The 13217-nt window shown below is 51.1% G+C and overlaps 1 protein-coding gene across 1 annotated transcript in view; it reads right to left on the bottom strand.

The window, feature by feature from the left end:
• Positions 1 to 13217, bottom strand: part of MYO15A (myosin XVA) — a gene marked incomplete at its 5' end in the record, with an annotated part of 57042 nt that overhangs the window by 35834 nt on the left and 7991 nt on the right. Inside the window, 8 exons of the mRNA XM_081110094.1 lie at positions 340 to 435; positions 1616 to 1739; positions 1830 to 1888; positions 2430 to 2543; positions 3627 to 3788; positions 4283 to 4396; positions 5293 to 5356; positions 5491 to 5594. Of these exons, the coding sequence (XP_080966220.1) occupies positions 340 to 435; positions 1616 to 1739; positions 1830 to 1888; positions 2430 to 2543; positions 3627 to 3788; positions 4283 to 4396; positions 5293 to 5356; positions 5491 to 5594 (837 nt within the window). The remainder of the gene's footprint in view (positions 1 to 339; positions 436 to 1615; positions 1740 to 1829; positions 1889 to 2429; positions 2544 to 3626; positions 3789 to 4282; positions 4397 to 5292; positions 5357 to 5490; positions 5595 to 13217) is intronic.

Raw genomic sequence — 13217 nt, 5'->3', positions numbered from 1 at the left:
CAGGGCCTGGCCTGGGGCACCTCTGCTTGCACACCTCCTAGCACAGGGAGCTCACTTCCTAGCAGGGCCACATGAACCACTGCTGGGCCTTCTCCTCCCTCCACCTAGGACAGCTCTGTGGAGGGTGAAGAGGATCCCCAAGCGGGCTCTTCCCCCCAACACCTTCCCCTCAAGAACACGGGCCTCTCGTGCGCTGGTGAAGCTTCCCCTGCCTTTCCCTCCACTTGGTCTCCTGACAACCTCCGACTTGCCCTTAACGAGCCAGCATGTCCTGCTGGCCACCGAGGAGGCCCAGGGCCCGCGAGGATCGGGGGGGGGGTCCGACCGAGCCCTGCACACCTGCTCCTCCTGGAAGATGATCTTGTTGAACAGGTACTGAAGGTTCTCGTTCGCATAGTTGATGCACAGCTGCTCGAAACTGTTGAAGCTCAGGTCCTGTGAGGCAGGTGGTGAGGGCCTCAGCCCATCTGTCCCCTCCCAGGCCCTGGCCCCCCCCCCCCGCCCCCTGCCAGCTCAGATGCAGTGCCCTCCCTGCCTTCTGTGGTCGCAGCTTCAGGACGCGGGAGCCTGACCACAGGCCCTGCTCAGCACCCTCTGTGGCTGCCGCTGTGCACAGGCAGAAGGAAGCCTGGCAGGCTGGGCCCAGTGAGAGGCAGCTCGGCTGTGGTTAAAGGCCCAGGCTCTGCACCCTGGCCAGTGTGGCCCAGTGGATAGAGCGTCAGCCTGCCAACTAAAGGGTCCCGGGTTCGATTGTGGTTAGGGGCACATGCCCGGGTTGTGGCCTTGATCCCCAGTGGGGGGCGTGCAGGAGGCAGCTGATCAATGATTCTCTCTCATCATTGGTGTTTCTCTCTCTCTCCCCCTCTCCCTTCCTCTCTGAAATCAATGAAATTATTTAAAGAAATAAAGGCCAAGGCTTTGGAACCTTCTTCCAGGTTCCAATCTTTCTAACCATGTGCCTTGGACAAGCCCCCTGTACCTCAGTTTCCCCATCTGTAAAACAAGGATAATGACAAGCCCACATCATAAGGTGGTTGTAAGGATTAAGTCATCGGTAGACATAACGCACTTGGAACCGCCGCTGGCACACAACAGGTGCTGCGTGAGTATCCGCCAGCACGTTTCTTTCTAGGGTCTTGCCTGTCTCACCCCAACCCCCGCACTGTGCACTCAGCACAGCGGCGCCCCTCCCGCCCCTGCAGATGCCTTCCGCTCCCCAGACCCAGGCCCCCACACCGCGGGCCACTCCCCCGCCTCCCTGGTTCCTGAGGAGATAGCTCAGCACGTCTCCCCTTTGAGGAAGACCTCCCTGGCCCCTGCCCGCTAAGGTCTCCTCTGGCTCCACCAGCGCCAGGCTGACTGTTACGGCTCTGGCCACATGGGTTTGCCGATTTCTGTCCCCCATGCCCACCCAGTGCCTCCAAGGGCAGAGCCCAGGTCTGGTCCTTTCCAGGGTCCCTATGCTGCCCAGCTCACAGCCTGGCACCCACAGGCCTGTGGGTGAGGGAAGGACACTGTAGAAGACGAGGGGCCCTGAACGAAGACTGGCTGTGCTCTAGGCAGAGGTGAGACATGAAGCCTTATGCCCCTCCCCTCGCCCGCTCAGGAGCCCCACCTCGAAGCCATAGATGTCCAAGATGGCGATGGACAGTGCGTCCTGCTGGGGGGATACCAGCGCGTTGACCCTGGTGATGAGCCACCCGAACAGCAGCGCATACAAGACCTTGGCGATGGCATCCCTGGAGCAGAGACAGTGAGGGGGTGGGCACCGCGGGGCCTAGCCACCGGGGGGGGGGGGGGGGTGCTCGGGGGGGAGGGTGCGGCCTCACCTGGCATCCACGGCACTCTCCACAGTCAGGGGGGTGAAGATCTTCTCTCGAATTGTCTCCTAGGGAGGAGCATGGCCCCTGAGCGACAGCAGGCTGGCCACCACCTCCAGGAAGTCCTCCGAGGATTGGGGGTTGGGTGGGGAATGGAAATGGGGTGACTGGTCTGAGGTCGACAGTAGGCCAGAGGTTGAAACACAAGGCCCTCGACCCCCCTCCTGCCTGGCTGTGCTGGTCGGGGTGGGGGCTACCGGTCCAGTGGGAGAGGCAGAGACATAAGCAAACATGACGCAACAAGACCAGCCTTGGGAGGGGAAGGAGTGCCAGGGGCTGGGGGAGGCCAGAGGAGGCACCAGCTCGGCCAGGGGTCAGGAACAGCTAGCTCCCTGGAGGTGGACAGCTGTGCTGGGTCTCCGGGCAGAGGAAACAGCCAATGCAAAGGCCTGGAGACTGGGCATCCAATGCCGGTGGGGTCTGAGGTTAACCCCTCCAGGCCTGGCTCAGAAGAGGGATGGACAGGGAGGAGAGGGGAGGGGAGAGAGGGCCCACAGAGGGGGCACAAAGTGGCGGGGGCTTGGACAGACCCCCAGGCCCGAGACTCACGGTCACTTTGAAGGTGATGGCCTTCTGGAGCCCCTCAGGGGAGATCTGCAGCAGCTCGGCCACGGCCTGGATCTCCCGGGCGCTCACCACCGAGGCCACCTCCTGTGCGTCTGTCTGTGTAAAACACCCACAGGACTGTATTTTGAGCTAAACAAGTAGATTTTATAATTCATATTAAAAAACATAAACAAGCTAGAAGAGCCAGGAAAATTCTGAAATAGGAGTGCAGGGGGACCTAGGAGATGGTTAAACGTATTTCAAAGTTACGATAATTAAAACAGGTAACAGACATGTAGCATGTAAGCAGATTAATGAAGCACAATAGGAGGTCTGGAATTTGGCATAAATACACATAGGAATTTAGTATATGACAAATATTTACTTTTCAAGTGGTGGAGTTAGTATAATGAAGTAATTGCCTGGGGGAAAAAAAGAAATTGGATGCCTGCCTCATACCTTACTAAGATAAATTCCTGATGGATCAAAATTTAAACATTAAAAAAACAAACTGTGAAAGCCATAAAGGAACTTGAAAAAAGTATGGGCGAAACTTATAATTTAAGAGAGACAGGTCTCTTTAAAAATGATTTAAAAAAAACTCTAAAATTTATACAAAAGATTAATGAAATTCCTGAAAATAATTCTAAAAATCTGAAATGCCAAAGCAAACAAACAACAACCACGAAAAACAACAAAACACCATGATTCCTGTAAATAAAGTCAAAATATGTATGATAAACCGGAAGACATATTTACAGTTCACATCAAAGACAAAGGCTTATTTCCTTAACATATGTACGTCATACATACATCAATAATAAAAAGATGGCCTGGCCGCTGTGGCTCAGTGGTTGAGCATCAACCTATGAACCAGGAGGTTACTGTTTGATTCCTGGTCAGGGCACATGGCCGGGTTGCGGGCTGGATCCCCGTAGGGGGCGTGCAGGAGGCAGCTGATCAATGATTCTCATCATTGATGTTTCTATCCCTCTCCCTTCCTCTCTCTAAAGTCAATAAAAATCTATTAAAATAATAATAAAAAGACAAACAACCTCAAAGTGTAGGGGAAAAGAGCGGTGGGTATGTGCTGGTGCCGCCTGAAAGGCAGATACAGACGCGTTCTGTCTCCCCAGAGCACTCCTAGGAAAGACGCCTGTGCCCAAGGGAGCCGGGATGGCGGCTGGGACCTCCTCTCACCTCATACTTCTCAAAGTAGACGTTGCCCAGGTGCAGGATGGAGGCCAGGATGCGGAAGATGCTGTCCTGGTCCTCCCCGCTGAAGCCCAGCACCTCCATGGCAGCGAGGAGCCGGCGGAAGTCATCTGCGTCACTCTTCCCCGAGATCTCACAGTTCCCACCCTAGGCGAGGGCAGGGCCAGGGGTCAGGGACCCTGGGTGGCGCCAGGAGCCCTGACTGTCCCTGCTCTGTCTGCACCTGCAACATGGCACTCAGCACTTTCGTTCCCACGGGCCAGGAGTCTCTGAGCGGGTACTGTGCTAAGTCCTTTGCATACATTTCCTTCCATCAATCCTCACCACGTCCCTGGCAGTGATACTGTGCTATCCCCATTTTACAGATGAGGACACTGAGGCACTAGAGGGGAAGTATAGTAGCTCCAGGCTACTTATTTCGGTTGTAGTCTCTAGAACAACGAAGAATCATGTAGGCCTCCTCTACCCTAGATTGCCCCCTGTCCACGCGCCATGATGAGACACCTCACATCCAAACTTGCCCTCCCAAACCTCCATCATCTTTGCTGGACACCAGGGCACCACGACTTGGCTCTTTCAGCCCTCTGGGGTGATGAGGGGGGACCAGGCCTGGGGAGCCTCGGAGGCCTGCTGGTGCTCACCTGGTTCAGGTAGTAGTAGGTCTCAGCCTCCTGCAGGCTGAAGGCCTGCCGGAGCTGGGCAGGCAGCCCAGCCAGCAGCTCGTAGAAGATGTGGTAGTTCCTCTCGTTTTTGGCCTGCAGAGTGGGTGTGTGAGTGCCGAGAGGGGAGCCGCCCACCTAGGCGACCCCCACACACAGACAGGCCCAGGTGTGCCCACCAATATAAATACACACCCAGGCCTGCAGGTGGGGCCTGTCCCCTGTGCTGAGTGAGCACCCAGCCTGGCTCTGCCTGGGAGCAGGGAGGGGGTGGTGGTGGGGAGGGGCCCTGGGCAGCATTTCATAAGAGAAAGGTGCTGCTCTCGCCTGTGTGCTGGCCACACACACCCACGCATGCCTATGTCCCAGGAGCAGACATAGGCCTCCGATGGCTCATTTAGCCAGGGTGGCTGAGCACCCACTGGGCGCCTGGCCCTGCTCCAGGCCCTGGGACACAGCGAGGACAAGGCAGACAGAAGTCCCTGGCCTCATGGACCCACCTGCCAGCTGGGAGACAGATACTCTGCAAATCACTGGTTAAAACATAAAACATGTCAGGTGGTGAGGAGCGCTCTGGGAGACAGCGCAGTGCAGGGAGGAGGTGGGGCGGCCACACAGGTGTGGGGAGAGCGCTCCGGGAGAAGGAGCAGTCAGTGCAAGGGGCCTGGCAGGGTCGGGCCTGGCGTGCTTCAGGGACAGGGAAGGGCCAATGTAGCTGCAGGGAAGGGGGGTGCGGGGAGCTCGGTCACATGCTCACACATACACGTGCATTTGTTCATTAATTCACCCTTTACCCAGCCTGGCCAGGTGCCGGGCTCTGAGTATCTACACACACACACACACACACACACACACACACACACACACACCCTGTCCCGCGCCCCAGCACACAAGGGCCGTCACACACACACACACACACACACACACACACACACACACACACACCCTGTCCCGCGCCCCAGCACACAAGGGCCGTGCAGGGCCTGGCCCACCTGAAACACAATCCTGGACTTCTCGAGCAGGTACTGGGAGGTTATGGCACCAGAGATCACGCCCCTGTGTGGGGAGCATGCGCAGCTCAAGCCTGGCAGTCCGTGGCAGGGCGACGGGGCCGCTGTGGGCTCCACGGGCTGTGCCGGGACATGGGGTGCACGGCAGGGCCTCTGGGGGCTCCTCCACGTCCCACTCACCCTTCCAGAAAGATCTCCACAAACTTCCCGAAGCGGCTGGAATTGTCATTCCTCACAGTTTTGGCGTTACCGAAGGACTCCAAGAGGGGTGTGGCCTCCAGGATCTAGACCCCAGAAGAGGTGGGTGTTATTCTGGCCGCCTAGAGCGAGGAGCATTTCCCAGACACAGACCTCCCCAACACCCCGTTAGTGAGGGGCGACCAGAGGTGGGCTCCCTAGAGAACCCCGGGGTCTTCCTGGTCTCCCTCAGTGCTCCCACCTCATGCGGCCCAGGCCCTACACACAGACCCCAATCCGCCCTCCCAGCCGCGGCCTCCCGTGAGGCAGCCCTGGCCAGGACAGGTGTGAGACACGGCTTCTGACCAATCCTGCTATCACACACGCGTGCACACACATGCACACCCACAGGTGCATGTCAGAGGCTGGAGCACGCACACACACGCTCACGCACTCCAAATACCTTTATCTTCAGGAGCAGTCGGTCGGGAGGAGGAGGCGAAAGGAACAAGAACAGAAGAAGGTCACCTGGAGGACTGACCACCACTCCCCCCACAGCACCAGGGGCCTCCGGCCACAGAGGGGCTGGAAGAACCCTTTGGCCCCTGTAGCCACCAGGTAAGAGTACAGTCATGAACCCCAGAGACCCCCAGGAGTCTGGTCTTGGGGACTGCAGTGTAGCTCCAGATGTGGGTGTCTGCTGGGCCTACTGGCCAGAAGGTTCTGGGATGTCCTCTCCCCGTCCCTTCACAGCCATGGGTCACCTGGGTTTCTGGAAGAGTCTCCTCCCTGATCCTGTCTGTGCTCCCTCCAGGGGTTGTTTGAAAACCTGCATAGGTCACCTTCTCCCTCAGGCTCAAAGCCAAGTCCTCACAGTGATCTCCAAGACTCTACACAGCCCAACCTCCGCTGGCCTCATCTCCCCTCCCTTGCTCTGCCCAGCACCTGGCTCTCCTGACTGTGCCCTCAACACTCAGGCACACTCCTGCCGCTGAGCACGGGAATGCTCCCTCTGTAGCTCTTAGCACCATTGGCAAGTTCTCTCATTTCTTTGTATCTTGTCTCCCACACTCAAATTTCAGCTTCCATGGGGAGAGTGTGAGTCCCTCCATCTGGTCACTCCCATAGTTCCGCTTAGTCTAGGAAATATTGTGCCCATTGTACAGAGGAGTAGACTGAGGCCCAGAGAGGAGCAGAGGCCAGCCTGGGGTTGCTCAGTGAGTCAGGGTCTGCCTGGGCTGTGACCTGTGCTACCCCTTAGTCTGGGAGTTCCCTGAGGGCACTTGAGGGTGGGTCAGCTGCTTTTCTGTTCCTAGTGCCCACTGCAGGGCTGGGGCACATGGCCAGCGACCAGGGGCAAGGACAGGTAAATCAGGTGGGTAAACATCTGGCCATGTGGTGCCATCAGCCCAGCGCCCAGGTGGGGTGGTGCCTATGGTTTGGGGTGCAGAGGGTCCAGCCAATCCCCATTGTGGGATTTCCATGTCATATTCTCAGCCTGTGGCCCAGGCCTCAGCCAGTGAAGCCCCAGCATGACAGGGCCCAGTAAGAACACACGGCAAAACCTGCCCAACAAGGTAGAGGCCTGAGACTGCTTCTGGCTTGTTGGGAGGTGTGGGTTGAGGTTCATGGCACCATCTTGCTGTCTAATGGGAGACTGGCTGAGGATGACACCCATAACTAAGGGAGGGTGGAGCCAGGACAGGGGACATTGGTAAAGACCTTGGATTCTGTGTGCTTGAAGAAATAATAGCAGAAAACTTCCCTAATCTGGTGAAGGAAAAAGTCACACAAGTTCAGGAGGCACAGAGAGTCCCAAGCAAGAAGAACCCAAACAGGCCCAGGCCTAGGCCCAGACACATCATAATTAAAATGCCAAAAATTAAAGACAGAGAGAGAATCGTAAAGGCAGCAAGAAAAAAGCAAACTGTTACCTACAAAGAAGCTCTGATAAGGCTGTCATCTGATTTCTCATCAGAAAGTCTACAGGCCAGAAGGGAATGGCATGACATACTCAAGGTAGTGGAAAGCACGGATCTAAAACCAAGATTACTATATCCAGCAAGGCTATCACTCAAAATAGACAGTGAAATAAAGAGCTCCCCAGACCAAAAAAAAAAAAAAGACTAAAGGAGTTCATCACCACTAAGACAGCTTTACAAGCAATGCTAAGGGACTGCTGTAATGAGAAGGAGAGAGAGAGAGACCTAGGCATACAGAATTAAGATGGCAATAAACTAGCTATCAGTAATAACCCTAAATGTAAGTGGATTAAATGTCCCAATCAAAAAGCATAGGGTAAAAAAGAGACCTATGTAATACTCTTTGTATACTTTAAGCAATAAAAAAAATAAAATAAAATAAAATTTTAAAAAAGCATAGGGTAGCTGCATGTATCCAAAAACATGATCCAACTGTATGCTGTCTACAAGAGACGCACCTCAGAACAAGACACACACAGGATGAGAGTGAAAGGATGGAAAAAATGTTCCATGCAAATAGAAAATTTAAAAAAGCTGGAGTAGCAATCATATCCGATAAAATACTTTAAAATGAAGGCCATCACAAGAGACAACAAAGGTCACTACGTAATACTAAAGGGATCGATCCAACAAGAGGATATAGCCCTGGTAAACATATGTGCACCCAATAGAGGAGCACTTAAATATATTAAAACAAAACAAGCAAACAGAAAAACTTCTAGAGGACTTTAACGGAGAGACAGACAACAATGCAGTCACAGTAGGGACTTTAACACCCCTTTGACTTCACTGGATAGATCTTCCAGACAAAAAATTAACAAGGAAACAGAGACTCTAAAGGACACACTGGATCAGATGGATTTAATTGAACATTTATAGAACATTTCACCCAAAGCTGCAGAATATACATTCTTCTCAAGGGCACATGGATCATTCACAAAGATAGACCACATGTTAGGACACAAAACAAGTCTCTACAATTTCAAGAAGACTGAAATCATATCAAGCATCTTCTCTGATCACAGTGGAATGAAATTAGAAATCAACTACAGTAAAAACACCCCCCAAAACTTAAACACATGGAGGCTAAATAGCATGTTATTAAACAATGAATGGGTTACCAATGAGATCAGATCAAGAAAGAAATAAAAGCTTTCTGGAAACAAATGAAAATGAACACACAACAACCCAAAATCTCTGGGACACAGCAAAAGCAGTCCTGAGAGGGAAGATCATAGCATTACAGGCCCACCTCAACAAAGAAGAAAAATTTACAATAAACCATTTAACCCTACAATTTAAAGGACTAGAACGAGAAAAAGAAAAGCTCAGAGTAAGTAGAGGGAAGGAAATAATAAAGATTAGAGCAGAAATAAATGACAGAGACTAAAAACGTAATAATAATAAATGAAACCAAGACCAGGTTCTTTGAAAGGATAAACAAAACTGATGAACTGTTAGCCAGACTCATCAAGAAACAGAGAGGACCCAAATAAATAAAATCATAAACGAAAGTGGAGAAGTAATGACTGACACCACAGAAATACAAAGGATTGTAAGAAAATACTATGAACAACTATATGCCAACAAGCTGGACAATGTGGATGAAATGGACAAATTCCTAGAAAAATACAATCTCCCAAAACTGAATCAGGAAGAATCAGAGCCTGAATATGCCAATAACTGATGAAATAGAAGCAGTAATCAAAAAACTCCCAGCATACAAAAACCCGGGTTCAGACAGCTTCACAGGGGAGTTTTACCAAACATTCAAAGAAGAACTAACACCTACACTCCTCAAACTATTTCAGAAAATCCAAGAGGAAGGAACACTTACAAATTCTTTTTCTGAGGCCAGCATTATCCTAATTCCAAAACCAAATAAAGACACTACAAAGAAAGAGAATTACAAGCCAATATCCCTGATGGACATAGATGCTAAAATCCTCAACAAAATATTAGCAAATCACATCCAGCAACATATTAAAAAGATCATACACCATGACCAAGTGGGATTTATTCCAGGGATGCGAGGCTGGTACAATATTGACAAATCAATTAACGTGATAAATCACATAAACAAATTGAAAGACAAAAATTATATGATCATATCAATAGATGTAGAAAATGCATTTGACAAAATCCAACACCCATTTTTGATTAAAAAAACCTCTCAGCAAAGTGGGTATAGAGGGAGAATATCTCAACATGATAAAAGCAATGTAGCAGGATACAAAATCAACACCCAAAAGCCAATGGCTTTTTTATGCACCAATAATGAATTCTCAGAAAGAGAAACTAAACAAACAATCCCATTTACCATTGCAACAACAACAATAAAATAAGATACTTAGGAAAAAATTTAACCAAGGAGATAAAAGACTTGTACTAAGAAAACTACAGGACGTTGAAAAAAGAGGAAGAGGAAGATATAAACAAGTGCAAGAATATACCGTGTTCATGGATTGGTAGACTTAACATCATTAAAATTAACATCCATACTACCCAAGGCAATCTACAGATTCAATGCAATCCCTATTAAAATGCCAGCAGCATATTTCACAGATCTAGAACAAACACTCCAAAAATTTATATGGAACCAAAAAAGACCTGAATAGCTGCAGCAATCTTGTGACAGAAGAACAAAGTTGGAGAAATCACAATACCAGGTATCAAGCTATACTACAAAACCATGGTTCTCAAAACTGCCTGGTACTGGCACAAGAACAGACATATAGACCAATGGAACAGAACAGAGACCCCAGAAATCGACCCAAGACATTACTGCTCAATTAATATTTTCCAAAGGAGGTAAGAGCATACAATGGAGTCAAGAGAGTCTCTTCAATAAATGGTGCTGGGAAAATTAGACAGATACATGCAACAACAAAAAAAAGGGAAACTAGTCCAACTGACACCGTACACAAGAATAAACTCAAAATGGATGAAAGACTTAAATGTAAGTTGTGGAACCATAAAAATCCTAGAAGAAACCATAGGAAGCAAAATCTCAGACATCTCTCATAGCAATATGTTTATGGATACATCTCCTAGGGCAAAGGAAACTAAGGAGAAAATAAACAAATGGGACTACATCAAAATGAAAAGCTTCTGCACAGCAAAAGAAACCATCAACAAAACAACAAGAAAGCCCACTGCATGGGAGGCATATTTGGCAATGATACATCTGATAAAGGGTTAATTTCCAAAATATATAAGGAACTCATGCAACTTAAAGAAGGAAAACAAACAATCCAATTAAAAAATGGCAAAGGACCTAAATAGATACTTCTCCAAAGAGAACATACAGATGGCCAAGAGACACATGAAAAAATGCTCAAAGTCACTGATCATCAGAGAGATGCAAATTAAAACGACAATGAGGTATCACCTCACACCTGTCAGAAAGGCTACTATCAACAAATCAACAAACGACAAGTGCTGGCGAGGATGTGGAGAAAAGGGAACACTTGTGCACTGCTGGTGGGAATGCAGACTGGTGCAGCCACTGTGGAAAACAGTATGGAGTTTCCTCAAAAAATTAAATATGGAACTGCCATTTGACCCAGTGATCCCACTTCTGTGACTATATCCTAAGAAACCTGAAAAACCAATCAGAAAGAATGTATGCACCCCTATCTTCATAGCAGCACAATTTACAATAGCTAAGGTCTGGAAACAGCCCAGTGCCCATCAGTAGATGAGTGGATAAAAGCTGTGGTACATTTACACCATGAAATACTATGCAGCTGTAAAAAAGAAGAATCTGTTACCCTTTGAGACAGCATGGAGGGACCTGGACAGTATCATGCTAAGTGAAATAAGTCAGTCAGAGAAAGACAAGTATCACATGATCTCACTCATATGTGGAATCTAAGTAACAAAATAAACTGATGAACGGAGTGGATCCGGAGACAGGGAAGCATGGAACAGAGTGCGGAATCTCAGAGGGAAGCCGGGGGAGGGTGGATGGTGGGAGGTAATCAACCAAAGTCTTTGTAGGCATATATGCATAACCCGTGGACAGGGACCATAGGGTGGTGAAGGTGCGGTGTGGGGGCTGGGAGTGGGCTGGAGGGGGTCAATGGGGGAAAAAGGGGGCCATATGTACTACTTTCAACAATAAAGTTTTTTTTTAAACAAGGCCATCAAAAATTTTGGTTGCCTCCCCCCTCAAAAAAAATTGAGAGAGAGATCATAATAAAGATTAAAAAAATAAACACAAGCAGAAATAGCTACAAAAAATAAAATAAAATGAAATAAATAATAAAGTAGTTACGTGATGCTTGAAAAAAAAAAAAAGACCCAGGATTCCGCCATGCCTAAAACGGGCCCAGGCCGGCCTGTGTGATGCCACAGGCAGGGTTGAGTAGTGGCTGTGAAGTAAGCCCACAGGTGTCCCGCTCGCAGACTCAAGCCAGCACAGAAAGCCGCAGACCTGCCATGCCCACGCTCAAGCATCCGCCCCGAGCCTGCAGGACAGCGCTCTGCCAGACCCGTCCCAGTCCCTCTGCCCCTCAGCCATCTCCCTCCCGCAGGAGAGCCGTCCTGTGCACACTGGTTTGCCTAGCTGGCCAGTCCTCCCAGGAGTCTAACCTTAGAGGCTTGGAAAACCCTGCCTAGCACAGAGGGAAGGTCTGCTTAGCCACCAGGAGACTCAGGCTGATGGGAGGGGCTGCCAAGGCCAAGGTAGGCAGCAGAGGGGCCCCGCCAGGAAGTACCCTTTGGACCTGCTACCCTGAGGGCTGAGCAGCCTCTGCCTGATGCCCCCAAGATCCCTGCTGAGATTGCCACTGGCTGCGTCACTGTGGCCACTTAGAAACCTTCATGGGCCCAGGGCAGGGAGTCTGAGAGTCAGGTTCTGAGCTGGTGGGCCTTTGCCCAGAGCTCCAGGCTCATGGTGCACCACCACCTCCCCTGCCGTCTGTGTGGATGCCCCGCAGACACCTCACGGCACCACTGCCCTCTGTCTGCAGCCCTGCTCAGCAGCTGGTGGCAGCCCTGTGCTGCCTGTGGCTCAGGCCAAATGCCTGGGGTGGCCCTTAGGCTGCGCCCTCTATTACAGCCTTGTCTGTGGCCTGTACTGTCCCTTAGTCTGGGAGTCAGGAAGTCACCGGCTGGCCTCTGAACTGCCCTGGGGTCTACTTCCTCGGCCTGAGCCACCGCCCTCCCTCAGCTGGACTCCATGCTGCCACGCTGTGTCCTGAGCACACCAGACCTGCGTGCCCCAGGGCCTTTGCACTTGCTTCTCTGCCTGCCTGCTCCTCCCCTCAGGGCCCTCAGGGCCCACTCCCTCCTCTCACTAGGGCCTGCCCTGATTGCCACACTCCGAATTATAACCCCCCCCCCCCGCAGTCCCAGCCTCCTCCCTGCTTCTTTCTCCACGCTTATCACCTGTGTATTATTTTTCTGTCTCCTCCACTGGCATGACATTCCCACGAGGTGGGAACATGAGTCAGTCTGTGCTGCTGCTGCTGCTGCCTCCCCAGACCTCGCTCAGGCCCCGCACACAGTAGGTCCTCCGGAGCCTCCCACATCCTCCGGTTCTGAGGACTTGCACTCTGAGCAGACCGCCAGCCCTGCAGGCCTCCTCAGCGCCCCAACACCTACTGGCCCCGCCCCCACGGCCGCCCCACACTCAGGCCTCTCCTGCCTCTTCACTACTGACCAGGAGCCACAGCAGGAAGGTGAGGCCAGGCAGGGGGAGGAGGGTGACTCCCCTTGCCCACATGGCCTCTACCCTAGCCA

The sequence above is a fragment of the Myotis nattereri genome, assembly GCF_964212035.1.
Source record: "Myotis nattereri genome assembly, chromosome: 16".
NCBI classification, from domain to species: Eukaryota; Metazoa; Chordata; class Mammalia; order Chiroptera; family Vespertilionidae; genus Myotis; species Myotis nattereri.
Note: the sequence above shows the minus strand (reverse complement) of the source record. Positions and strands in the feature narration are given on the sequence as shown.